Source organism: Mixophyes fleayi, chromosome 5 (assembly GCF_038048845.1).
Source record: "Mixophyes fleayi isolate aMixFle1 chromosome 5, aMixFle1.hap1, whole genome shotgun sequence".
Taxonomy (NCBI): domain Eukaryota; kingdom Metazoa; phylum Chordata; class Amphibia; order Anura; family Limnodynastidae; genus Mixophyes; species Mixophyes fleayi.
In genome coordinates, this window is record NC_134406.1 from 245,865,715 (window position 1) to 245,892,271 (window position 26,557).

At 40.7% G+C, this 26,557-nt stretch overlaps 2 protein-coding genes across 4 annotated transcripts in view; one reads left to right on the forward strand and one right to left on the reverse strand.

Annotated features, from left to right (window-relative positions):
• The window catches only part of CDH17 (cadherin 17), a 322,180-nt gene that overhangs the window by 155,034 nt on the left and 140,589 nt on the right, over nt 1-26,557 (reverse strand). The gene's annotated exons all lie outside the window — the stretch shown is intronic.
• On the forward strand, nt 2,736-14,194 carry PDP1 (pyruvate dehydrogenase phosphatase catalytic subunit 1). Of its 3 annotated transcripts, none has more exons than XM_075213786.1 (2): nt 2,736-2,815; nt 6,634-14,194. In XM_075213786.1, exon 2 carries the CDS (start codon nt 6,678-6,680, stop codon nt 8,274-8,276), a length of 1,599 nt encoding a protein of 532 aa, XP_075069887.1. In that variant the 5' UTR covers nt 2,736-2,815; nt 6,634-6,677; the 3' UTR covers nt 8,277-14,194. The 3 variants fall into 3 exon arrangements, with proteins under 3 accessions (XP_075069887.1, XP_075069886.1, XP_075069888.1); XM_075213785.1 differs by lacking the exon at nt 2,736-2,815 and adding an exon at nt 3,755-4,125; XM_075213787.1 differs by lacking the exon at nt 2,736-2,815 and adding an exon at nt 4,162-4,326.

Here is a 26,557-nt window from a genome sequence, read left to right on the forward strand (position 1 = left end):
GATAGGAAGTGAGAAAGCCAGGCTGAAAAGTTGGCAATCAATTGTGAGACTGGGCCTGGGAGTGGGTGAAAGATGACTGAGGGGAGGTGGAGGTAAGGGGTAGGGTATATTAAAGTGTGCATGGATGGGTGATAGGAAGGAAGAAGATGTATTAAGAGTGGGATGTGAGTAAAAGTATTAAATAGAGATAGCTGAATCAGCCAGTGTAGGGCAGTGGAGGAGACCAGTTGTAAATAGGGAAATTGAAAAGCAGAAGTGACAGTGGAAGTAAGTGGTTACACAGATTATTTACTAGAAAGTGAAAAGGTTGTTAGTAAACATTAGTATAAAAAAAGTGTGCACCTGGGAGAGGGGGCGTGAGGTAAGGGGCTATACTGGGCAGAAAGTGAGTTTACAGCAGGGCCTGACCAACCAATGGGATACAACCTAGGTTGCAGTATTTGGGGGCCGCCGCCAGATTTTACTTAGAATTTTTTTTTTCCCAGGGCTCAACTGGGCCGGCCCTGCAAATCCAATTACTGGTAGCTGTGAGTGCGGGCCACAGGACTTAGTCTGGTCTCATGAGATGAGGCTTACCACACATCATGAGAACCGCAGCCTGTACTGATAACAATCTATCTCATTTGCTGCCAGGCTGCCTTCCAGGTAAAGGTGACACTGACAAAGGCTGCTGTGCTAAGAGGAGAAAGGAACATGTCAGCAATGTGCTGGTGACATGAAATGACTGGGGGTGATGAATTGGCTGGGGGAGGGTTGACTAATTGGTTGAGGGGTCATGAAATGGCTGATGTGGCATTTAAAAAAATAGAGCAGTTTTAAAGTGACTTGTTGCATGTATCCATAAGGACATCCTTTTCATTTTCATATGCCCTGTGATTCTACTGGCTAATTAAGTAATTTTAAATCTAATTAAGTTCAGCTTATACATGATCAGAATCACTGTCAGTCACAATCAGGCATGAAATGGCTGAAGGGGGATGGGGCATAAAATGGCTGTGGGAGTGTGATCTCTGTATTGTGTGGTGGTCACGAGGATGCACTCTGTATTGTGTGGTGGTTACAAGGATACTTTCTGAGGTTACTAAAATACTAAGTACTTGTCAGATTGAGCTGATAGATGTTTGCATTTGATTATCGCTCTATATTTTATTGTCTACATATGCCTGTTCTAGGGGGTAGTTTTATCAAGCCATAATAAACTGTTTTGTGTGAAATAAAGAGCCTAATCATTCAGGGTTTGTTAACATTTTGCATTATAATACAATTTTTGCATGTTTTGAAAACCAAATAAGCCAGGTAAATGACAACAAAGCTAAGGGAGTTACAGGTGTATTACCTAGTGCAGGGGGATCCCTTATTCACTTCCCTTGATTAAAAGGAGCATCAAATATAAAGGTAGGTTTCTTGTGAAAAAGCAGTTTTAGGACACATGAGTTGCAAACAGGGAGTGTACAATTCAGGTGCATGAAGTGGAAGATAACAGAAACTCACAGGAAAATGTTTTGTTCTGCAGGGGGAAAAATGTAAAATGTGCAGACAGATTTACACTTGGGAAGGGGGGTGTCCTAGCTCACTCTGAATTGCAGTGTGAAAGTAAAGGTGTCCAATATTTGTATGCTACATGCAAAACACCTAGTATTTTCCCTGTATGCAAAAAATAAATGCATTTGTACCCCTTTTAGAAGCTGGAGATGCACCTTTTTTTTTTTTTTTTGCTTTGCTCCTAACCCTAAATGAGGGCCTAGATCTGCACTCTACACTTGGCTTTTAGCCTACAGAGACTGAATTTGTAATGGTCGCAGAGACTGGATTCAACCCCTGTCCCACATAACATCACATTACAAAAACCTGCAATACATTTTTAAAACAAACAGTGCATATAAATCAGTGTACCATTAATATAATTGCAGATCTAATTGCTACCTAAGTAACAACAGGTGCATAACTGATTAAGAATATAATTACCATATGAATAAAAATTAGAATAAATTACAGCCAAAGTGTGCAAATTTGCACCTGAACAGGCCATGTTGTGATAGGTGGTACCCGTTTTTCCGACTTATAAAACACCAACAGGAATATAATACAGACTTACCTAAAAACCGAAGCAACACATTTCCAATGACAGTGGCATGCTAACAGCTACTAATTCCGAGCACACAGAACTAGTACCTGTCAGCATGCCGCTGTATTCGGAAATGTGCTGCTTCAGTTTCTAGGTAAGTCTGTATTATATTCCTGTCGCTTTTGTAGTAATCTTTTTTTTTTGTAGGGATCCTCGTTGTCCGTGTTTTCTAACTCTGGAAAACGTACCCAACCCATTGTGATGAAGGGATATACATTTTTTATTGGATTCCAGGGATAATAATGCCTCATTTTGTATATAGCACACAAATATGGGGTATCGTTATTTTTTATATCGTGATTTAGAGTTGAGCTAGGAGGCACCCTCCTTCCAACTCTAAATCTGTCTGTACGTTCTAAAGTTGCACCCCCTGCAGTTCAATATAGTTTTGCAAAAGTGCACATTCTAGATGGATTCATTCCTAGCTCTAATTCAGTGTTTACCAAACCCAGTCCTCGGAGACCCCTAACAGTGCAGGTTTTCCAGGTGATAATTGAAATAATTATACCACCTGTGAATCTTGATCAAAGTCATTGTTAGTCAGTGGTCAGCAACAGGCAGCCTATCGCTAGGCTGCCTATTGCTGTATGGGCACCCACAATACTGTGCAGCAGACAGGAAGCAGGAAGTATTCACTTCCTGTCTGCTGATCTGAGGAGAGTAGCGACGCTGACCAGCACAACTACATAGGTAGGAAGGAAGGTCGATCTGCCATACAAATCTATAGGGAGGCTACAGAGGTGGGAGGTGAATGGAGGAAAATGGCTGCAGGGGGGATTAAGGAAAATGGCTGCAAGGAGGGGGGAAAGGATGCAGGTTGGGAGGAAAGGAAAATGCCTACGAGGGGAATGGCTGCAGTGTGGGAGGTAATGACAATGGCTGCAGGGGGCAATGTCTGTAGGAGGGGGTAAGGAAAATGGCTGCAGGGGGAGCAATGGCTGCAAGGGGTATTTGAAAAAATAGAGCAGCTTTGGGGGGCATAATCTCATGATTGTGTGGCGGTCACATGGATGCTCTCTGTGGTCTCAGCAATCACTAGAATACTAAGTATTAGTGAGATGCAGGAGCGGGCTGGGAGAGGGAAGCCCGGGTGGCACACAGGCGATCGCATCACATGACACGGGATGCGGCCGCCGGTGAAAATGGGGTATATTGCATCCGTGGGGGAGGCCGGCCCTAATTAGCCCTCCTGCCCCCAGCCCCTGGTGAGATGGGACTGGTAGAGGTTTGTATTTGATTGACCACAAATGTTCAGATATTGCTTATATATGCCTGTACAATAGGGTACTTTTAGCTGGCCATAATGGAGTGTTAATTTGGATTTATAAAAAGTTTAGATTATTGGAAAATATTTTTGAAAATGAAGGAAATTGGGTATGGAAAAATGACACTATAATTGGAAAACAGGACCATAATAGTCCCACGTTTATACAATTTTGTCTAGAATGTTTAATAAACCAAATATTTCCCACTAGAGGAGCCTTCAACATGAGTCTCCTCAAAGAATAGAAAATGATTATTAGTATGCTAGAGCTGTCAGCATGCTCTCCACAGACAGAAATCCCTGCATTGTAAATCTCAGGCATCCAGCAACCCTGTCGCTCCGCGCATCGTCTGACATGAGCACACAAGACGCCGGCCTGTCCATCAACCCTATATGCCCATTATCCGTGATCTTGGCAAACTCACTTCAAAGAGCCGCCTGGGGAGAGGCGGATGAATAGCCGTTACTCCAGCCAATCACAACAGAGTTGGGCGTAGCTCTCTAAGCAAGTAATTGCAGCCATTGGTGAGGAGGAGGGTGTGGCGAGAATTCTGCGTTCCATTTCAGAACATAGAATCCTCTGAAGGACAATCGCTGGTTGTGACGTCACGCAGAGAATTGCGCTTCTCGGCGGAAGGGCGGCCGCATTGGGGCTGTGGGTCTGCCAACAGCGGTGTATGTCTATATACTATGGATGGCTGGATGTGCCGCTAGGATTCTCTTGAGAGGGCCTCAGGTACACACCTCTCTAGTGACTGTCTGTGCGTCTCTCCCTCTTCTACTGCTATTTTTTTGTGTGTCTTGCAGTCCCATGTCGGACTGTTCCCTTGTTTTTCCTGCGCTGATCTGTCCTGTCCGCCGGGCGGTTGCCGGTTGTGGATGTTCGCAGCTTGTTGTGACAGGAGAATGTGTGTGTGTCCCGGGCCCAGGCGGATCGGTATGTATCCTCCTCCCTCTTACATCTTCCAGCACCGGGCACCCTGGCAGTCACGCTTCACATCACGGGGAAATGGGGATATTTGATGATGTATTCAGCCCTGCATGCACTTATGCATGGGAATACTTTGCAGACGATTCAGCAGAGCAAGTGTTAACCGTTTCTTGAGGTTGCAACCTGCAAAGCAATGTTAATGGGCAGTATGTTGGGGCACATAAAGGATGTGTAGCACAGTCCTACCTGGAATCTGTCACAGAAAGGGCTCAATGGTACCCCCTGAGTACATACAACCCTGTAAGATATTTAAACAGTGATATTGTGATGTCCATGTTTAAACGTTCTTAAATTTTGTGTCATCATAGAGCGTGCATAAAAAGTTTTTATTTACTTTTACCTTTTTTATACACTCCTCTAGTCAAGCCCACTTAGGATTAGGATGTATATACAGGGAAGGGTGATATTTGCCAGAGAGGTTGATCTAGAGTAATTTAGGCTGGCATTGTATAGCCAATTGGATGACCATTTTCCTTGATGAAAATACAATCTAATTGAATAGATGGGATGGAAAATCGTGTCTGTAGATCAAGCAAAGCCATGCATGTGCGACATCAAAGGCTGCCTATAAAAGTAAGAACCATGTAGCTATGTCTTTTTGTTTTGTCTATAAGGGCAAGATATGTCAGATATGACCTAAGTGGGCCAAGTTTTCTGATATTATACGGTATATCCGCACCATAGTTTTGTTTTGTTTTTGTGTTTTTTTGAACAGGCAATCATTCTAAGTAGTCACCTGGCCAAAACTTCACAGCCTTCATATGCAAGTACTGTGTCAGTCAGCTCTTGTTACACAGACCCTAAAAATACACAAAGGTTGTTAACTGGTAAAGCTGTCAGGTGTTGCATTTCGTCTTGGTCTATCAAGGTTTTGCGTGTGGAAGTGAATTTAGGGATGTGCCCTGGCACACACATTTTGGAGATTGTACACTGTGGTACCAACATATACATAAATTGCAAGGGTACTTTATCTGTCATTGATACTTTTTCTCTTATTTATATCGTTGATAGGACAGTATACTGTTATTTGTTAATATACCTAAACCCTCCTTCAGTTGACAGTTTCCTGTTTCCCTTGCTTGTTACTTCAGTGTTATGCTTGTATTGCCTGGTAAATGTTTCCAGCACATGTAGTAAATGTCCACAATACCTAATTTTAAACAACATAAGGTCAGTACTGGTCACCTAGTCATGTTGTTCTGTTTGAAATAAAAATGTTGTATTATAATATATTTCTAACACCTCAACACTTCCTTTTGTGCATAACATTTTAATGGACACATCTGAAACTCCAACTTCAACATGTTACATAAGCAACTTAGGGCTAGATTTACTAAACTGCGGGTTTGAAAAAGTGGAGATGTTGCCTATAGCAACCAGAGTCTAGTTATCATTTATTTAGTACATTCTACAAGATGACAGCTAGAATCTGATTGGTTGCTATAGGCAATATCTCTACTTTTTCAAACCCGCAGTTTAGTAAATATACACCCTAATCTTTCTAATGTGGCGACCCTCCATCTATGCTGTGTTCACTGCAGCATTTTACCGCTGCTGTTTAATGACCTATTACTTTACCTACGTTATATGGTATCTCCGTTCCTTTTTGGATCTATATCTCTTTATTTACTTTAATAGAATTTGTGTGTCTTAAAAAGTGTATAATAGGCATTTGTGTGCATGTTCTTTACTATTTCAATGGAAGTATCATGGTGGGCATATGTACTGCTCTGGTGTGTCATGAAGCAGGAAACATGTTTATTACACTACTGCCCCTTCAGTGTACAGAATTGTTGAACTGCCATCTAAGGTCTGCTGTCACATTCTGAGGAAGTTCTATTAAATCTATGCGAGTCAGAGTGCAAAGACCACTTTTCTGAGTAGCACAAAGCTCCTCAGGCCAACCTTTAATCGGGCCTCTTTGTGTAATTGGTTGGACTACAGATGCATAAGATACATGACCTAATCAAGGCCAGCTCAAATCTCCTGTTATTTTTGCGCAGTGAGAGCAGACTTCACCTGTCAAATGAGACCTCACAGAAAGTTTGACACTGTCCAATGTGCTAATTAACAAGATGAGCTTCTTGTTGCTTTTCAACAGGCATCAGTGAGATCTTGGTCATCCATCACGAGTAATGTGTTTTTTTGTTTTTATATATAACCTCTTAACATTAACAGATATATAAACTAAACTATTTATTTTTCTGAATTTCTAACTATAAATATGCATATCTTTGTCCATTTTCTGTGCAGGTTTCCCAGGCAGAAGTTGTTCTCCAGCATTACTACTTGATGCAATGTCTGTTCCATCACAGCTTCTGTTTCCTCTCATAAGGAACTGTGACCTTGGCAGGATATGCAGCTCTGTCTGTTACTGTCACCACAACGCCCTTTGCTGTCGGTCCAACTTCTCACCTTTGAAGCCCCTCCGATGTAGAGCAGATGGCAAGTTTGCTTCAACCATTCACAGGTCCAAGGATCAATGTGTCCAACTGAGACAGTATGTAACGACTCCACAAAGATTTTACTTGACTCCTCCCCAGGTCAACAGCATTTTGAAAGCCAATGAATACAGTTTTAAAGTTCCAGAATTTGATGGTAAGAATATCAGTTCAATCCTTGGCTTTGACAGTAATCAGTTGCCGGCTAACGCCCCAATTGAAGACCGAAGAAGTGCGGCTACATGTTTACAAACCAGAGGCATGTTACTAGGTGTGTTTGATGGCCATGCTGGCTGTGCATGTGCTCAGGCGGTTAGTGAAAGACTGTTCTATTATATTGCAGTTTCATTGCTACCTCAGGAGACTCTGCTTGAGATTGAACATGCTGTAGAGAATGGCCGGGCATTATTGCCCATTTTGCAGTGGCACAAGCATCCTAATGATTACTTTAGTAAGGAGGCATCCAAACTCTACTTCAGCAGTTTACGGACCTACTGGCAGGAACTGATTGACCTCAACACAGGGGAGACCACTGATGTTAAGGAGGCTTTGATCAATTCATTTAAGAGACTTGATAACGACTTGTCCTTGGAAGCCCAAGTAGGAGACGCCAACTCTTTTCTGAACTACTGGGTCTTACGGGTGGCCTTTTCAGGAGCGACAGCATGTGTGGCTCATGTTGATGGCGTAGACTTGCATATAGCGAACACAGGAGACAGTCGTGCTTTGCTTGGAGTCCAGGAAGAAGATGGCTCTTGGTCTGCCGTTACCATGTCGCATGATCATAACGCTCAGAATGAGTCTGAAGTAAAACGAATCAAGTCAGAACATCCAAAGGCAGAAGAGAAGAGCGTTGTTAAACAAGACAGACTCCTTGGGCTGCTGATGCCCTTCAGAGCTTTTGGAGATGTTAAATTCAAGTGGAGCATTGACCTTCAGAAACGTGTTGTAGAGTCTGGCCCAGATCAACTGAATGACAATGAATACACTAAGTTCATCCCTCCTAACTATCATACCCCACCATACTTAACTGCTGAACCGGAAGTCATACACCACAAATTACGACCTAAAGACAAGTTCCTCATACTGGCCACAGATGGACTTTGGGAGACTATGCATAGGCAAGATGTGGTGAGAATTGTTGGAGAGTATCTGACCGGTGTTCACCATCAGCAACCTATAGCAGTAGGAGGATATAAAGTTACTCTGGGACAGATGCAGGGGCTCCTTATGGAAAGGAGGGCAAGAATTTCTTCAGTTTTTGAAGATCAAAATGCAGCCACCCATCTTATACGTCATGCAGTTGGCAACAACGAGTTTGGTGCTGTCGACCACGAGCGATTATCAAAAATGTTAAGTCTTCCAGAAGAATTGGCCAGAATGTACAGAGATGATATTACAATTATAGTGGTGCAATTTAATCCGCATGTTGTTGGTGCACATCAAAAACAGTAAATGTACTATGATTTTAATCTACTTACCAAAGTTATAGAGGTTTTGAGATTTGGATATCTTTCTGAGCAGTTTAAAGGCATGAAGTGTGCTTCTTCTGTTTGCGCTGTGTATTCTGTTCCCCTAGAGAGATTTGCATGTAAGGCATTGAGTTTAATAGCCATGATTTTGAAATCTCTTCTAGTGCCGTAGTCTTTCCTTATGACCTTGATTCATCAATTTGCCATGGCAATTTTGACACTAGTAAATAGGTCTTATGTCAGGCATCGATGACCTGTGGCTCTACACTAGTGATGTCGTGAGCTACAGCTCTTAGTCACTGAAGAGCCAACAGTTCCTTAATTCCTGCTGACAGAGGTTATCTGTTAGGGTTGTAGAAAAAATTCAGTCTAGAAGCTTAACTTTTCCCTCAACTTCTTTTGATACTTCAGCCCCAACAACTTGGTCTCCATAGTCCATTTTAATGTTTTCTTTTCTCTGCACCTCCAAAGTGTGGTCTTAGATCTTATATTGTGAACGGATGGATGAAGACATACGATACACTAATTTCTAATCAACCAAAAGATTTTCCAGTGTCTACCCATTCTCTGGAGCTAATCTTTCCATTAGTTCCTAGTGAATTGATGGACTGCATTTCCATGACTATTCAGCCCACAAAATAAGTTGGTAAGTGACTGTTATACCTTACACATGAGAGTAATCACTGTACCGTTACACTACAGTGTGGGTTTGTCTTCCTCACATACTTGGAACCATGATGAGATTATTAACAATATGTAAGGAAGACATATCTGTATATTTAATATTTGAAGAGATTCCAGCTGCTCTTGGCTTTAAAGGTGCTTAAAGTTGACATGTTCTTAGACAGAGGGAACAACTTGTGCACACAACCTATATTTCTATGAAAATGCTTTCCTATTAAGAGCCAGTTTCATCCCTGAGACACACACCTTGTAGCTAAGTGATATTGCTGGCTGGTAGTAAATTGATTGGCTGTGTTCATCAGATTATTGGTTTCTTCCACAAAATGTCCAACTTCATTGGGCATGTAGGCAACCAATGTAGGGTAGAATAAAGTCCCTTATTTAAAGAAGCCTGTTCATGGAAATGGATGCTTTATTATGGGTGTTGCCATGTTGGCTTTCAAAACACTAGCTCACAGTTCCCTATCGGTCTTCCATTTTTATTTATTTTTCTGTGACCACATTGTAGAGATTACCTTAATTTCATTGATAAATGCTTTGACGTTGGGGACATCATATAAGACTTGGCACAATCGCACAACTACAAAAAATTCTGTGGGATTACCAGACATGATGGGGGAAGCAGTAGGTTCAAGACTAACATATACTGTTGCTGAGTTTGTCTAGCTGAGACTAACAACCGGTTGCAGAGTATGTGTCATTGGAGCACATTGGCATTTGAGTGGAACCTGCAATCTTGCCAAATGATTTGCAGCCATACCGTAATTTAGGTAAACGTTATAAAGGCACTGTTTACTTATCCAAAAAACTGCATGCATTCATTTTTACCCTTCCCTATTTTGTCTTGTTGGCATACTTGCTCAAACCTTCTAGTGCACGGTCAGATACAATAATCAAACGCAACTGCATTCAGTAGCATTGACTTCTCCGAGCCATAGGTATCCTACATAGCATGTAAATTGTCACAGGAAAGTTTTAGATGGTGGGGTCTCTTAGTATCTGACAGACTCATCGAGTGAACAGAGCAACAGATTTCGCTAAGTTAGACCTAGCTGTTGCGGAAACGCTGGGTTTGTACAAACAGTCTAAATCCATAAACCATACACATTACCTTGACAGTTAAACGTTCTGATACTTTAACTTTGAACCTGGATTACAGCACACTACCCTATATTTTAATGGACTTTATTTTACTTGGTTACATGTTCCTTTTCAAAAGGAAAGTAAAGATACTGTTTAGTTTATGACGCAAATATCATGATGAAAACCTGTCATGACCTGTCTAGGAAAGATAACACTGAAATCTACTGTGTTTATTACGGAAACAACACTTCCCACACTAGTGTAACCTCCATTTACATAACTTTAAGACTGTCCAATCTGATCTTTCAATCTGATCCAGTCGAACTCGAGTATAATGGCTTTCAACTGAGTCTGATGGTAGGATGTAAACTTGTAGTGGCTGGCTAGCTGCATGGTTTTCTAAGCTTCCTTTCTGCACTAAATGTCTGTTTAATCCAATGGGCATATGATCGCACTTGGAGCCTTAATCGTTGCACGCTCGAAAATTCATACAATAGTAATAGATGGAGGCTCCACCGAATACCTCTCTCATTTTGGGTGTTTATAATAGTTTATATTTCCCATGTATGTTCTTAGGTCAAATAGAAATTGGATCCCGTAGATTGTTACGATTAATGCATTTACTACATTAAGGGCTCGTACTCATGGGTGTTGAAATACACGTTAAGTGTAAATACTTGTTTCCTTGTCCTCTTTTAACAGCACTCAAAACATGTTCTCAGAGCCCCCCTGCTGCATATAATCTACTATGTGTTGAATGAGTATTCCATTATATCGTATTTAGCATAAGTTTTGCAGCCAATTTTGACACAAGTGACTGCTTGTCAGAAACTATGTAGTGGTCCATTCACTTTTTATTTTTTTAGTATCGGCATTAAAGACCATGCTTTTATTAATCCGTGTCACATTTTTATAGAACACAGGCAGTGTTACTATTATTCATTTATGTTTTCATGCAGAGATATCATGGACTATTATTCTGTGCATTTGATTTTCCCAAATCGGTCACCTGAACTGTAATAATAACTTATTATAATATGCTTCAGCGTCATTTTAGTCACATTTAACAGTCGTTGGTGAAACCGCATTTCCCCATCACATGAGAACACTTCTGGTATGGGGAACATTTCATGAAATGCTTGGGCAACACAGTGGATAGCATTGCTTCCGTGACTGCACACATTGTCTCTGGAGTTTGTATGTTCTCCCCTTGTTGGCGTAGGTTTCCTACAGGTGCACCGATTTGTTCCCATAGTCCCAAAAAAAAATACTAGCCGGTGCGTTTGCTTCTGACCGTATGGATCCTTCTGTTTGCGTGGTGTAGAATTTAGAGTGTAAGCTCCAATGGGGACAGGAACTGATGTGGATGACTACATATCCTTTGTACAGTGCTGTGTAATATGACTGGTGCTATATAAACAATAATAAATATTGTGTTTTTTTTAGTGTAACAGACCACATTACTCACTGAAAACTAGGTGGTGTTTGAAAAAAAAAATTGACCTTCTATAAACGTTTTTTTTTTTTTTTTAAAAATAAATACATTTTTTTTTCTTTTGGACTGGAAGAAACCTAGTTAGAAACGCTAGTTGTGAAGATGACCTATAATATGGTCTATGAAACCATGTCCACTCTAGGAGTATAGGGTATGCCAAATGAATGATGAAATATAGTCCAGGCACTCCGCAAGGGAGTCCCTTCATTGCTACAAAGCTGCTCTTCGTGGAATGTGACAACGAATCTGGCCCCATATATTGTGTCAAAAAGAACATATCTGGCTGCTCAGGCGATGCAAAGATGTGTCTATTACTCCAAGGCTGGATGGGGTGGGGGGGAAGGAGTAATCATAAGACGTTGACTTCCTGTCCTGAGTAACCTAATTTGGTTGTTTTGTGGGGAACTATAAAGCACATTGCCTGGTCGTCTTGGTCGAAGATGACCGAATTGGCCAACAAGATCTTGTTTATTGACCTTGGGCTTTCCGGTGGCTCAGTAGGTCACATTGTTCATGATCTTGGGGCACTATCGCTAGTGTAGCAAGACCCTTATAACTGACTGACTTTTCTGTCTCCTTTTAAAAGTCTGCTTTGCTTATAAAGCAATTGCTGATCGCAGCCATTCATAAGATAAAAAATGTTAGTTGTAAAGGAGGAGGATTGGGTTGAAACAGTTTTTAAACTTCGATTATAATCAAGGGCTTCACAGTGCAGTATCAAATGTTTTCAGTTATGCTTGCTGTCATTTTAAAGCCGTTCCCCGTCTACAGTATTATAAAGTCACCTACCTCCTCTCCATTCATGTGGGATAAACTATACATCCCTTAATTGTTGGATTGACTTTGTATTTAAATTATACTTTTTTTTTGTTTGTTTATAAAAATACCTTTTGGTTTATTGTAACTTGAAGTCTGGTAAGTGACGTGAGAATAGGGTCTTAGCGTATGCAAATGACCGCATACACCTTTACATCCTGAACAAGGCAATGATACAAGAAAAGTAAGTACTAGGTACACTGTTGGAATGGGGGTTATATTTGCTAAATTGCCTGTAATTTGCATGTCCATTAGAGGGGAACAAATGTTAACTTGTCTTTAAATAGATAGGTGTGGTTCATAAACATTACCGAATAAAATAAAATCCACTCATTTCTGCAGCAATAAATTTGCAGATTTACTATTGCATATCCTCTACTTCAGCTGAGGTACCTGGTCAGAAACTATGAAATCCTGGGAGTTTTATTCTATTGTTAAATCTTTTTAATAGAGTAAAGAAGACATTGCATGGGTTATTTGCTTTCAGGGTTGTATTCTTAATAAATGAAGTTATGATTGCCATATTAGGTCACAAAGTGTCTTCCATAATTGTACAAACTAGCTTTTAAGACCTGTAAAGTTTGAACGTTGAGCTTTTTCCAGAAGAGAATACAAATAGACCTACAAACCTTTACACTTTGTAACAACACCATTGATAATGGTATGGCGATAGATAAATGCAATAACTTTGGTCTCTATAAACATGTAATGCTGTAGTTGTATAACTTTTATTCATTTGTATAGTCTTTGACCTTTTCTATGCAGCTACAATCTATTCTGTTTTATCCATGGGACACCCAGTCTTCCTGGTTCCAGACAATCATCTGCTACTTTTAGTCTATCTTCCTCATGTTTGGTTATGTGATTTGTTTGAACATTCTATATTTTTTTGCTTATGTTAATTACGGTTTCTTGCACAAGCAAAGCTGTTTAATATTTTACAGCAGGCTTAAAATATACTCCTGTAGAGGCAGCCATTTTCTGGGATGAACCAGTATTCATGAGTGTGCGGTCTTTCCATTCGCTAGGATCTATTGACACCACTGAGTCATGTGGTTCATGTTGAGTTAATAGGCTGCATTCTCCTCAGTACTGTTTCAGCCTAAGGCAGTATTGGCTAACCTGTGACACTCCAGATGTTTGTGAAACTACAAGCCCCAGCATGCATTGCCAATATATAGCAGCTTATTGCTGGAAGGGTATGCTGGGACTTGTAGTTTCACAAACACCTGGAGTGTCGCAGGTTAGCCAGCACTGGCCTAAGGACTGCTATGTGTGGCTCTGGCTAGCAAGTCATGAAGGGACTAGTATAGTAGTTCAAGAGCATAATCAGAGCCACATATAAGCCTGCCTGTGTCTTACAGAGACATGTGTTTGGTTGTTATATGCTAGTTTTCATCAGTGTACTTTTGAAAGCATATTCTGTAAATATAGCAACTTTATACAACTATTGTATATTCGCATGTACATTGTAGACTTGTTCTGTCTTATGGAGAAACAAGACTATATAATGCAGATACTTTTTGGACTCTACACTCGGGGGCGCCATGTTTTATTAGGGAGCTATAACTCCTGGCGTCCAGGATCTCCTCTCTGTGTATACTGTACAGAATATGATCTCTGTAAGAATGCTCTTGGTTGCTTAGTCCTTGTTTTTATTTACAGAAGTCCATATCTGAGCTGTTACAGTATTTAAAATTGTACCTGTTGCATTTTGTTATTGTATGTACTAAAAGTTTCTAGTGTATATGCCGTTAAAAAGGAAAAATATTCGAGTGATGTTTGTTTAGTATATAACTGCTTGTATTAAATACTTGCTGATATGTTGGGTGTGTTTGGTTTGTTATTCGATGGTCCGTTGCTTCAGTGTTTCAGCAAACCGGCGCGTGTTGCAGAAAAGGATACAGCGGTCCTTTTTTACTTATTTTGTTATCGAAAATATAAGTCAGAGGCAGGCAACTTGTGCTCTGTGGAACCACAAGTCCCAGCATGCTGGCAGGGCAGGCCACTCATTAGGTGAGACTTGTCCATTTACAGATGTACTTGTTTTGAGCTCTGTTACATGGTGACCCGTATACATCTGGCTGTTTGTGACATTGCTGGTGAATGAAGATGGAAATTGAGTGGAGAACCTCATGCAGGAGTTGTTGTCTCTGTTAATACATTGTATCGATGTGCTCAGCTATAGTCCAGCCACATGTACAGAAAATAGAGGAGGGGAAGGAGGTACAGCCAGACAATCAAACCATTGTTAGAACTTTTCAGCCAACCCATATTAAGAAGCCTAAGTTACTCCCAGCTACTCTGCGAGATGGGATAAATGTGTAGGGGGAGAATCCACATTGCAGTAGAGCAGGGACGGGGGAGGGAGAGTAGACTTGTTGGTAAGGGAATGTGGGGGAAAAGAGGCAGGGTAAGCAGGTATATGTTGGAAGCTCAAATAATATTGTTTTTATTTTTTGTTTTTAACCAATAATCCCAGATACATTTTAATTTGCTGACAATAGTGTGTTTTTTTTTGTTTTTTTTAATTAAATACGTGCTTGAGGGGCAGTCAGTAGTTAATATTATAAATATTATACTGTATAAGGCGCCACAAGATTTCTGCCGCGCTGTACAGAGTACAAACAGTATACCGTACAGAGTAAACAGTACAGAATAGAGATAAGTAATAGCAAGACTCAAATAGCTCCAGGTCTAGCAAGTACAGTGAAGTTGGAGGAGAAATGGTGTGAAGACAGGAGCGAGGAGGACCCTGCTCATATGAGCTTGAATACTAAGGTGAAGGGGGGCATAAAGCACTAGAGCGCAAACGGGGAAGAAGGAAGTGAGAGGAGCAAGCATGGAGAAGGTTAGGTGGCTGGTAGGCTTTGAGGAACACATGAATTCTATGTGTCTGTAGGTGCACAGATTAGGGGACAAAAGGAGGTCGTTCCGGTGGAGGGAGGCAGCCCGGTAGATGTTGTGACGTTATGGTTATGTCTTTGTAGAGGTATCGAGTGAGTAAATATATATTTACATGTAATTATCAATGCATTTTTATAAGTCAATATTTATACCTTCAAGTGAAGAGGGACAACTTTGCATTTACAGAACAAGACAAGATCAACCTTAAATACCCTGGCAATCTTTACACCATCCGAGTATAAGGTAAGGGGATTGGCATGCAAGTGAGGAAACGGTGGATTCTGCTGTCAGCCACATGGCAATAAGACGAGGGATAACACCTTCCACTAGAAGGACCAGGAAGATTAGTGATGGGCAACAAGTAGCCCTAAGCCCTCAGATCCTTCACCTGCGGCCCCCAGCTCCTTCCTGCTTTATTGTCTGGTTTATTTAATATGTCAGCTGATATGTTCTTACAGATAGGTAACTCATTAAATGTTTTATCCTATTCATCAGATTAAGATACTGTGCGGCACTTTTGAAGGATACAGAGTGGCCCCTGAGGTATAATCACGCTGCCTATCACTGGAGTACACTTAGTGGCTCTGTGTTCTCTTTTACTGCACACTCCATGCTATTACATAAGTATATTAAATATATTGTTTTATATACACCTATCCCACATACATTAAACCATGTAAACACATTTTGGTGAGGACCCTCCTGTGTTACATGAGGCAGGTACACGTGGTTACTAGAGCCCAGAGTGGGCTCAGGGCAAGTTTGTCCTGTTCACTTGGCTGCTTTTAAGGAGCCCTTTGCCTACTAATCCACAGAGAACAAAATTACAGGTTAAGAATGTGGTCAGGTATTTGTCACTCATATTTGAAAAGAGTCTGTCTCTCTCTCTCTCCAGTGCTGCTCCATACAGTTATGTGTGCGGTGAAATACTAGGTGCCAGGGAAGAGCTATAACAGATAACTACTGAAATGCATTTGATTTAACTATATGAGATATATATATATATATATATATATATATACACAAAAAGAATATGAAGTAGGCGCCTTAAATATATTTAAGATAATTCACAATATATGCGTACCAGAAAAAGGAATATAGCAGACACTTCAACAACCGGTGTTTCTTGGTTAGATGATCCTTCTGGATATCAGAGTCCTCTCATGGATAAACAGAAAAAAAAATAATCCCACAATAGTGTAATCAACTTAGATATGTTGAACCCTTCACCAAAGCCCTCCAGTGCCGAACTGCGCACCAGAGAGAAAAGATATAAACGCTTATCTGTCGTCTTGATGTGTCCTTGTCTGGATGTATCCTCGCTGACTATGGAGGCCAATACCAGGAGAAAACCGAGACTGTCCATTTCGTGTTGCTGCCCGTGCCCCCAGTCTCGGAGGACATACACAGCACAGAGAACACTGCCAGTCAGCTGGTTCTCTCTCTCATATATATATATATATATATATATAGCTCCTTTATAAATACACACACGTAACACACAAACAAATTTGGTATAATGTTTACAAATGACTCCTGTCTACCTGACTATTCATACTGCCTCGATTTTTCCTCATTTCTTTTGTTTTGTTTTTTGGTCTGGCAGTTACCATTTATGATGACCTTTGCTATTCCAAATTGACTCTGTTGTTCCAGCCATTCGTTTTATTTGCACATAGTGTTAAATGAATAGGAATATATTAATTTAAGCAACATAGTGTAACGGTGAGGTCACCTAATAGAGAAATGTCTGCTGTGGGAGTAACTGCACAGCAAGAAGCAGCAAAAAGACGAAGGACGGAGCGGGATAAAGCCCGACGACGAACTGACTGATGACCAAAGAGAACGTAATCGGCATCGCCATGTAAATATAACTCCTCAGCAAATTGCTCGTCACAGAGAAAACAAAGAGCGAACAGGACAGAGGCCGTGAAGTGGCCGTGCCATTCTGAAAGTCCGTAGCTTTGATGAAGCAAACATTAATGTTCATAAGTGTGGTCCCATGAACAGTATTTGTGAATTATTTTTTTTTGCGACTAAGCAGCCATCTGACTATTCATTAAATATTGCTATCGGGGTAAAGTCAAATTTGGGTGCAAAAGGGTCCAACATGAACTTACTCTTATTTTTTGCCATCATTTTGACTGACTTTTAACTAGTAAAATTATAAATGAGATGTAGCCTTTTAATACTGAGAAAGTCAATACACATTTTAATTACTATGTTTTTTTTTTTTTTTAAATCTCTTATCTCTGATTGTAAAAGGCTTAAAATGAATAGGTGACATTACACTGCATTCCTGCTAGTTGCTAGGCAAGTCAAGCCAGCCTGATTAGTTATCTTCCTTTCATATAAGTACACACAATACTTTTCAATATGAAGCCGGGTACGCGTGAAACAGCTGGAAGTTTATTCCTGTGATAACACATGTCAACATAATGTCTAACTTTCTTCGCCTATAATAAGCAAAACGCAGTCTATGGGGAAATTTACTAAACTCCCCTTTGAGCAAACCGCAGGTTTTCATGCGATTTGTAAATCATGCTATTTATAGAATGTATAGAACATCAAATCACATGAAACAAAACCAGCTTTGAGTTTCTGTCAGGATTGAAAAGTGGAGATGTTGCCTATAGCAACCAATCACATTCTAGTTATCGTTTATTTAGTACATTCTACAAAATGACAGAATCTGATCGGTTGCTATAGGCAACATCTCCACTTTTCAAACCTGCTGGAAACTTGCAGTTGATACATTTACCCTCTGGTGTACCACTAAAGACACTGAGCAGCCTCTCCTGGAACCACACCTGAAGGAAGAGGTGTTTAGAGGCTTATCAGATGGACAATGTGACTGCAGTGGGGGATTGTGGACTGGCAACACCATGCTCATAGGTGGCAGCTTCCTAGATGCAAACTCTTATTGCATTATATGTTATGTATTGAAGTGCATTTTGTTATTTTTGGCTTTGATAGGTTGTGTTATATGCCGTATTGCTTCATATGAAAGTCTCCCTGTCTTAGAAATGTAGAGAAGTATTTTATTTAAGTACAGCTTTCTAGCTGATGCTGCCATTAATAGATGTTGTCATCAACAATTATTTATATAGCGCCAGCAAATTCCATAGCGCTTTACAATCGGGGACAAAAAACACAGTAATAAACAATACTGGGTAAAGCAGAAAGGAGAGAAGGTCCTGCTCGCAAGCTTACAATCTATGGAGATCGTGTAGTTTGCTGAGTAACAAGTGCTGCAGTTGACGTTGCACAACATATTCAATATTTCTGGAATGTGATCAGTCGTGTTAATGACACACTGCATTCCACAGCTTGCGGCTATAGTCACACGCACTCAGGGACCTCTCTGAGGAATTCCACCAATCCCTGTGAGCCCTGTATGGGCAGTGGGGCAATATATGTTCTGGATTTACCAGCTTAACACCCTTACCCCTAAATGAGGGGTGTGACATTGCTCCTGTCTTAGAAATAACCAATTACTGTTCATTTCTATGTAACGTAAGGATTTATGACTATATGTGACTGTTAATTACACACAGGGCTGGATTAAGACACTAGGCCCCTGGGCTACGGGTAATATGAGGCCTCCATTTCTCAAGTGACATACCCCATCATACTGGTCCCCCTCTTCATAATGACATGTCCTCTCCTCACCACCCCCCCCCCCACCTGAACCCCAGTGTATCAACCCTGCGCTCCGCCCCCCCCCCCCCCCCACCTGATATACAGACAAACAGCACTTACCTACTTGCTGTCTTCTTCTGGTCCTTTCCTCTTTGATGCAGCAGGCCCCGGGCGGTACCTCTACTTCTTGCCCTGTCAGTGCAGGTGCAGTGCGCTGCTTACTGAGGAGGTCTCGTGAGACTGTGTCATAGAGATGTCATAGTCTCACTAGACCTCCTCTCTCAGCAGCTCTCTGCGCACTGCGCCAGCACTCATAGGGATGACAGGGATCAAATTTGCTGTTAGCTGCCCAATGGGAATGGCCTTATACAGTGACAGTCAGGGGCGGGGCCACCCCCGACCCGGTGAAGAAAAGCCGACATAATGAAAAAAATAATTATAGAATACATAAAAATCTTTGTTAGGGCCCCCAGCTACCCGAGGCCCCTGGGCTGTAGCCCTGAAAGCCCATTTTGTTCCTCCGTTTCTAATTACACATAGTATGGTCTTATTATAAATTGTAGTAATTTTTGTTTCTAAATCTCTGCAGTTTATAAAGAATTTTTTAGCTCATTTATGGTGAATATGCGGTTTATATTTTATACTATCTATTGTAAGTAATTTTATTCTTATCATGATTTATAATGTTTTTTGGCATGATTTTAGTAGGTTTTATACTCCTGGTATAGGCGTATATAGGGTTTTTTTTTTTGTTTTTTATGCAATATTTATTATGTATGCTATATTTATGTTCATGTATTTATATGTATGCTCATTCCATATTTTATTTATGATACAATGTATATAATGCACATTTTGTATGTATATTTCCCCATAAGTAATATATATTATTAGTGTAGCCCACACTCAATATGGCCGCTACATTATCAATTCAATAAGTGGAATGGGAAAATATGCTCATTTTAAATATGACACCATTATCAGCACCAACCATCTAACTATATTGCTATATAGTTAGATGGTTGAATTGAATTAGGGGCTCTGTAATTGCTAGATGGCTCGGTAATTAATTAGAGCATGTTCTCTGCATAATCTATATTTAATCTTATAAAACTGAAAGCCCCGGCGAATTTTACCGTTCACGCATGCGCACTACATATGTCCTATTGCACATGCACACATTGGCAGCTGCCATACACTATAAATAATTGGTTTGCACACTATAGCTCTTCCTGATGAAGCCTTCTTAAAGACTAAATGCGTTGAGGCACAAAATACATAGGTAAAACTGTACCTGTGTTTCTGAAAAGCATTTTCTGAGCTCTGTTTGGATTACCAATTTGGGAAAGTAGGTTCTCGTATTTATCCATAAAGGGAGAGGCACTAGAGACTCTTACTGGTACCCTACCTGGAATACAGATAAGCCATGAACGTTTATATTTTGTGGGAGTGTGTATTTTATATGATAATGTGCAATAAATCTGTTTTTTAAATATACTACACTATATGGTATTGTTACTTTTCCTGTGTTTGGAGAATATTGGGCATATCTGGGCATAATTGGTCACATCATTATGGAGTAAACTGGACCCAACATTGCGATTACAATAACTAAACACAGATAAGCAATTACTTTAATTATTTCTGGTACGCACACGTGCCAACAGTTTCTTGCGAGCAGATTACATGTCGCGGTCTGGGAATACTGCACTATTATTGGCATATTTGTTCTTTATTACATACTGGTTTTGAGGAATCTGGATTTATCACCTGTATAATGTAAGGGTTAGGATTAGGGGTTCCAGATTATACAGGCAGCGGGTCCTGGCACTGCCCTCTTAAAACCGGCAATCTGGTTGTCACCATTTTAAGTGACGAGATTTTCACTGGGCTCATTCTCTTCAGTCGCAAGTTATATCAGGCGTGTCGTACATGTGTGTGTCTTTTATGGTAAGTGTGTATTTCCTCCATGTCAGGCTTATAGTAATCAGCATTTTTTTTTGTTTCTATAGCTAGTGAATGAATTATCTTCATCGGAAAAACGTACCCCGCCCAATATGTCATGTCTAAAGAGGAGCAGCCACACCCCAAGTTGGACATGCTCCCAACACTATGTATCCACGCCCCCTGCAGCACCGCCACCACGCAGCACCAGCGCACAACCCTTTTCCTACTCCTCTATGGAGGGAGAGGGGCACTTACAGTAGGCTGCCTGTTGCTGTAAGGGGTCCCACCATGCTGTGCGGCAGACAGGAAGTCTCACTTCACTTCCTGTCTGCCTGATCTGAGGAGCGACGCTGGCTAGAGCCTCTAAAGGTGAGCAGGGGAGGGGGGCTGCCTATACTAAACTATAGGGAGCTGGGCCTGCTATATTGTGAGAGGGTGTATGTTGTGGGGGGGGGGGGGTCTTAATATATTTTGTGATATGAGAGAAGGGAGGGGGGCTGTCTTAATAGCTCTTCGGTGGGTGGTAGGCTATTAATGGTGAAGTTTAGGTGGGGGCTAATTATTTAATGGGTGCTATTTTATTTGTGGGGTGATGGGGCAAATTAATTTATTGGTGGAGCCTATTAAATTAAGATGGGGGACGGGACCTTTTAATGCTGGGGTTGTTTGGGGCTATTAATTGAATGTGGGGTTGGATTTTGGGGAGGAGGGGTATTTACTAAATGTGAATATTATTTATTGCTGGGGATTGTTGTGGGAAATGGTTATATTAAACGTAAATGCTATTAATTTATTGTTGAGGCTGTTTGGAGGGAGGGAAATAGGTTTATTTATTAAATGCGAGTACTATTATCTTAATGTTGGGACTGGAGGGAGGCCTAATTATTAAAACTGGGTGCTATTGATTTAATCCTTGGTCTGGTTGGAGTTTTCTACGTTTCATTTACCCTTTTTTTTTTTTTTTTTCTTTTTTTTCCCCCCAAACCAGCAGCCACAGGTGGTGAAAGTGACAAGAACAGGTAGGAGAGAGCAGGACAGTCTGCTATCTGTCCTGAATCTGTTGAGGCAGTCCCGAATTTGGGTGACTGTCTTACTTAGTCAGGATATGGTCTGACTACAAGGACAGTGGGAGGTCTGTCCTGCTTCACACTGTACTGCTCGTGAAGGCAGAACTGCGTGTACCTAACAGTAGTGCACACAGTATTGCTGTGTACTTCTAAAATGTATCTAAAATTAATACCTTCCCCCCCCCACCCAAAAACAGAAGCTTTCTGCCTTACATTTCTATTTTGTTGATCACATGACCATAAATCCCACCCCACAAGCTCGCTGCCTAGGTGTAATCCTTGACTCATAACTATCATTTATTCCCCACATCGACTTTATATCTAAATCATGTTACATTCATCTAAAGAACATTTCCAGAATACGCACATATCTCACAGAAGACACTGCAAAAACCTTAATTCATGAACTCATCATCTCCCGCATCGACTATTGCAATTCCCTCCTTACTGGTCTTCCCAAAGTCAGACTTGAACCCCTACAATCTATTTTGCATGCAGCGGCTAGATTGATTTTCCTTGCAAATCGTTCTTCCTCTGCTGAGCCACTCTGTTAGTCTCTACATTGGTTGCCTGTATTTCAACGAATCCAATATAAAATTCTTCTACTAACATACAAGGCCGTCAACAAAATTGCATCGACATACATCTCCTCACTTGTCTCGAAATATCTCCCAACTCGACACCTCCGTTCTGCACAAGATCTGCGTCTCTCTTCCACTCCCATCACATCCTCCCATTCCCGGTTATAGGACTTTTTTCAAGCTGCATCCACTTTGTGGAATTCCCTCCCTCGCACAGTAAGACTTTTCTCTAGTCTTCAAGTGTTCTCTGAAAACCCACCTCTTCAGGCAAGCTTATGATATTCCTCAACCACCATCTTAATCTCCCTAGGTTACCCTATTACCACTCTTTACACAGCTAACACAAGGTAACAACCCTCTGACCAACATTGCTGTGTGACTGATCACACAACCCACTCAATACTTTTTACCTTTGCATTCTAGCTGGTCCAATGTGCAATATGATGTAGCACATGCCCCTGTGTTTCAAACTCCCATTGTCCCATAGATTGTAAGCTTGCGAGCAGGGTTCTCTTACCTCTCTGTCTGTATTACCCAGTATTGTTTTGTTAATGTTTGTTCCTAATTATAAAGCGCTACGGAATTTGCTGGCGCAATATAAATAAATGTTGATGATGATGGGGTAAGGTCATACCCCATCATATACTGCTCTGGCAGATTGATCAAATACAATTGTGCCAAAATGTTTCGTAATAGTTAAACGTATTAAACAAAGTCAGATATGTTTCTAGGAAGGGAATTTTGGAAGGATGTGTTAGTAGGCAACTAAACAAGTTTGTGCACAGTGGTATAAACCAGACGCAGACCATCCAAAAGGATTCATGTATTTTTATATTGCAGGAGTGGCAGCTTTTTCCCTGCATTGCCTTAGAGATGACCCACTGTGGCTTAAGTCATCACATCCAGGTTTTCCTAAATGATGCTACAACCAAATTCCAGTAGTTCTAAATCCCGCCTACTTTTGTGTTGGCCCCACCTACAGTTGACTTGGTCCCACCCACATGAGGCCACTTCAAGAATTTTTTTCAGGGTCACTTTAAATTCCCAATCCGCCCCTGCATATGCTAGTGTTGTCCAGCCGAACATATGCACAGACATTTGCTTTTTCATACTTATATTTTGCAAATACATCCAACTCTACATGAGAACCATAAAGATGAAACGCCGAGCTACACATTTTGCTATTTGTAAATGTTCCTTTTTTTGCAAAGCTCAGTTGTTTATGTATCAAACAATTGTAGAAGTTAATTTTCCACTGGGTGCATTTGTGTTCCTATCAGAATAAATAAAAAATCCAGATTTGTATAAATGTTTGTTTATTTCAAATGCTTTCAATTGTTCCTGTGGTTGCCTGTATTAAGTAAGGTAGCCTTACATTCATCTGAGCAATCACCTTGGACGGGTAATCTAATGGGCAAATGCTGCCCTCTAGTGTTTACATGTAGAAATCTTATGAAGATACATTAAAGCTCAACTTCTTTACATGTGTTTTAGATTATACAAGGTTTGGATCTTATGTGCTGTTTGCTGTTTTGGATTGTTTCATAATTTATTTATACTTCGTTTTGGAACCTCAGGCTGACATCTACCTTGTCGTAATTCCAGCCTTGGAAAAGCTAGTGAAAATATCTAACAGCGAGTTACAGCAGATCTACTAACTTAAGTAGAACTACTTGTAAATAAAACAAATATGACCTAAGTGATATGTTGCATATGATTTTCATCTTGTCACTCCTACTATATCTTCAGCAAACAAACTTTAGTGCAGCCCTGTATAAGTATGGAAACCCCACAGTCTATTCATAAAAAGTGTATTTATTAGCTAGGGATTTGCTGGATTTAGGACTTCTCCTGTGTGAAGCCCTCCCATTGGAAGATAGCTTTCGGCTACGATTGCTGGTCTGTCCAGCGAAGCTTCCCTATGTCTGGTCTCCTAGTACCAGTGGGCATACCATAAGGTCACTGGCATTCATGTGACACAGAGTATCTCTCTCTTGGTTTCCCTAATGCGCACACCTATGCTGGCATTGTAATAGATGTATAACTTTTAATCTGATCATGGCTGTGTTTATAAATCATCTGCCACCTGTAGGTAAGTTGTTATGACCTAACATTACTTCTGCTGTTTGCTTCTGGAGCAAATCCAAAGTTCATCATCTGGTGGAGAAAACTGTTTCATCACATTCTGAGTAATGTGTTTTCATGCTGTCTCTGTTCTATTGTTCTCATTCTAGCCGCTCTTCAGGAAAAGTGGATATTTTTTTCTATTTAATTACATAATCCCATTACTTGCAGTTTTTTTTTTTTGTGTGCTGGTTTTTTTTAATTTAAATTTATTATTTCATTTTGAAAATTTGTCAGATACAAATTCCTCAGACAGGAATCCAAGGGGTCACTAATCGTGATCATCATCATCATCAGATAAATATAGAGGTGAATGTGTAAGAAAATAGTTCAAATAAAAATAGGTTGGGCTAATGAGAAAGTGGGTTGTTAACATAGTTTCATTCTTGGTTGTCCATAGGCATGAACTGTATATACAGAGGCAATTTTCTAACTTACATTTTATGGTCATTTATAATTCTCTATATATTTATCCATATAGGTTTCCACTTGTTGTACCTCCATCATGTCATTGTGTCCCTTTCACTCTGGGAAAATATACTGTATAACTACTAAACTGTTAGCCAGGCTTAGCACAACCACAAGCAGGGGCACTGAGTCTAACATGTTGGTCTTTACCAAGGACCCTTGCAAGGGAGTCTGGGCTTTGCTGCAAGTGGCATGCAGGTCTCTGCCCTCTGCCCAGGTTCCAGGTGTGACAGGCTGGTATACAAAAGTAAGAGAATGTTGGAACAAGCCAGGGCTGTAAAAGGTCTGGCATTGACAATAAAGAATCAACAGGTGAATAGAATGGTCGGGAAAACCGAGGTCAAGGTCGCAAACAAAGTTTCAGGATCATGAAGCAAGCTGGAGATCTGGTACATAGGAATTCCCAATGGAACAATATCACAAGATAGGTCTCCTTTGCTTCAGACTAATTTTCTGGCACCAAACTCCTCAGAGCTGGATTATATAGTATAAGTAACTTGATTTGGGTGGGCAACAAGAGAGCAGGGTTCACATGACCACCGTTTCAAAGTAGCTGCTTTTCTGCACTACCGTCACTAGTGGGAGCAAGTCCAGAGAAAGAGTAGGCTGCTCAGTGATGGGACACACCAGAGGAGGAGCACTATGCCCTCTGGGCCTGGGAAGTGTGCACTGGACTCCAGGTCTGGTGCTGACAGCAGCAAGATGCTGGGACCCACTACAAGAGGAGTGCTGCTGGTCCAGCCTTTGACATATTGTTTCCTAATTCTATGATAGGCTGCATTTTTGTTATATCTGCCCTCCGTCCCAATTTCTTGTGGTTATAGCGGACATGGCCTTGGTAGAAATGGGCAGAGTGAGTAGTTCCATGGGCAAGTTGGAGCATTTGCAAGTCCTAAATAGCCAATTGGGAATGCTCAGAAGCAAGTTTTTCTGAATATTGTCTCCACTCACGCGTCGGCTGCCCTGAATGTGGGTGTTAGAATGTCAGAAGTTTCTGCTATACTTGGACTTCAAGTTCCAGAAAAATCATTCAAAGAGGAGAGAACACTCCCGATCTTCTTCTAACAGTTGCAGATATTTCCCACAGAGGCTGATATTGTAACAGATACTTTCATGCATAATGCCACTTCTCAAGGAAACAAATTTACTTTTTTGTCTAAATCTTGTAATGTCTGATAGCATAACATGAACACACAACTCTCCGTTTAATGACTTAACAAACAAACCTCTATACATACACATATATTGTTATGTTATTATCTATTTATTGTAGGGTCATTATACTTAGTGTCTTCTTCTTTATTAGCCATTTTAGTCTTTGAAAACCTCCCACCAAAAACTTAAGTTTCACTTACACTGGTGTGTCTGGCTGCTTGAGGGCAGTATAATGACCTGTGAGGAACAATCATACCTGCAGGAGCCCTAATTTTCAGCAGTAAACAGGGATGTG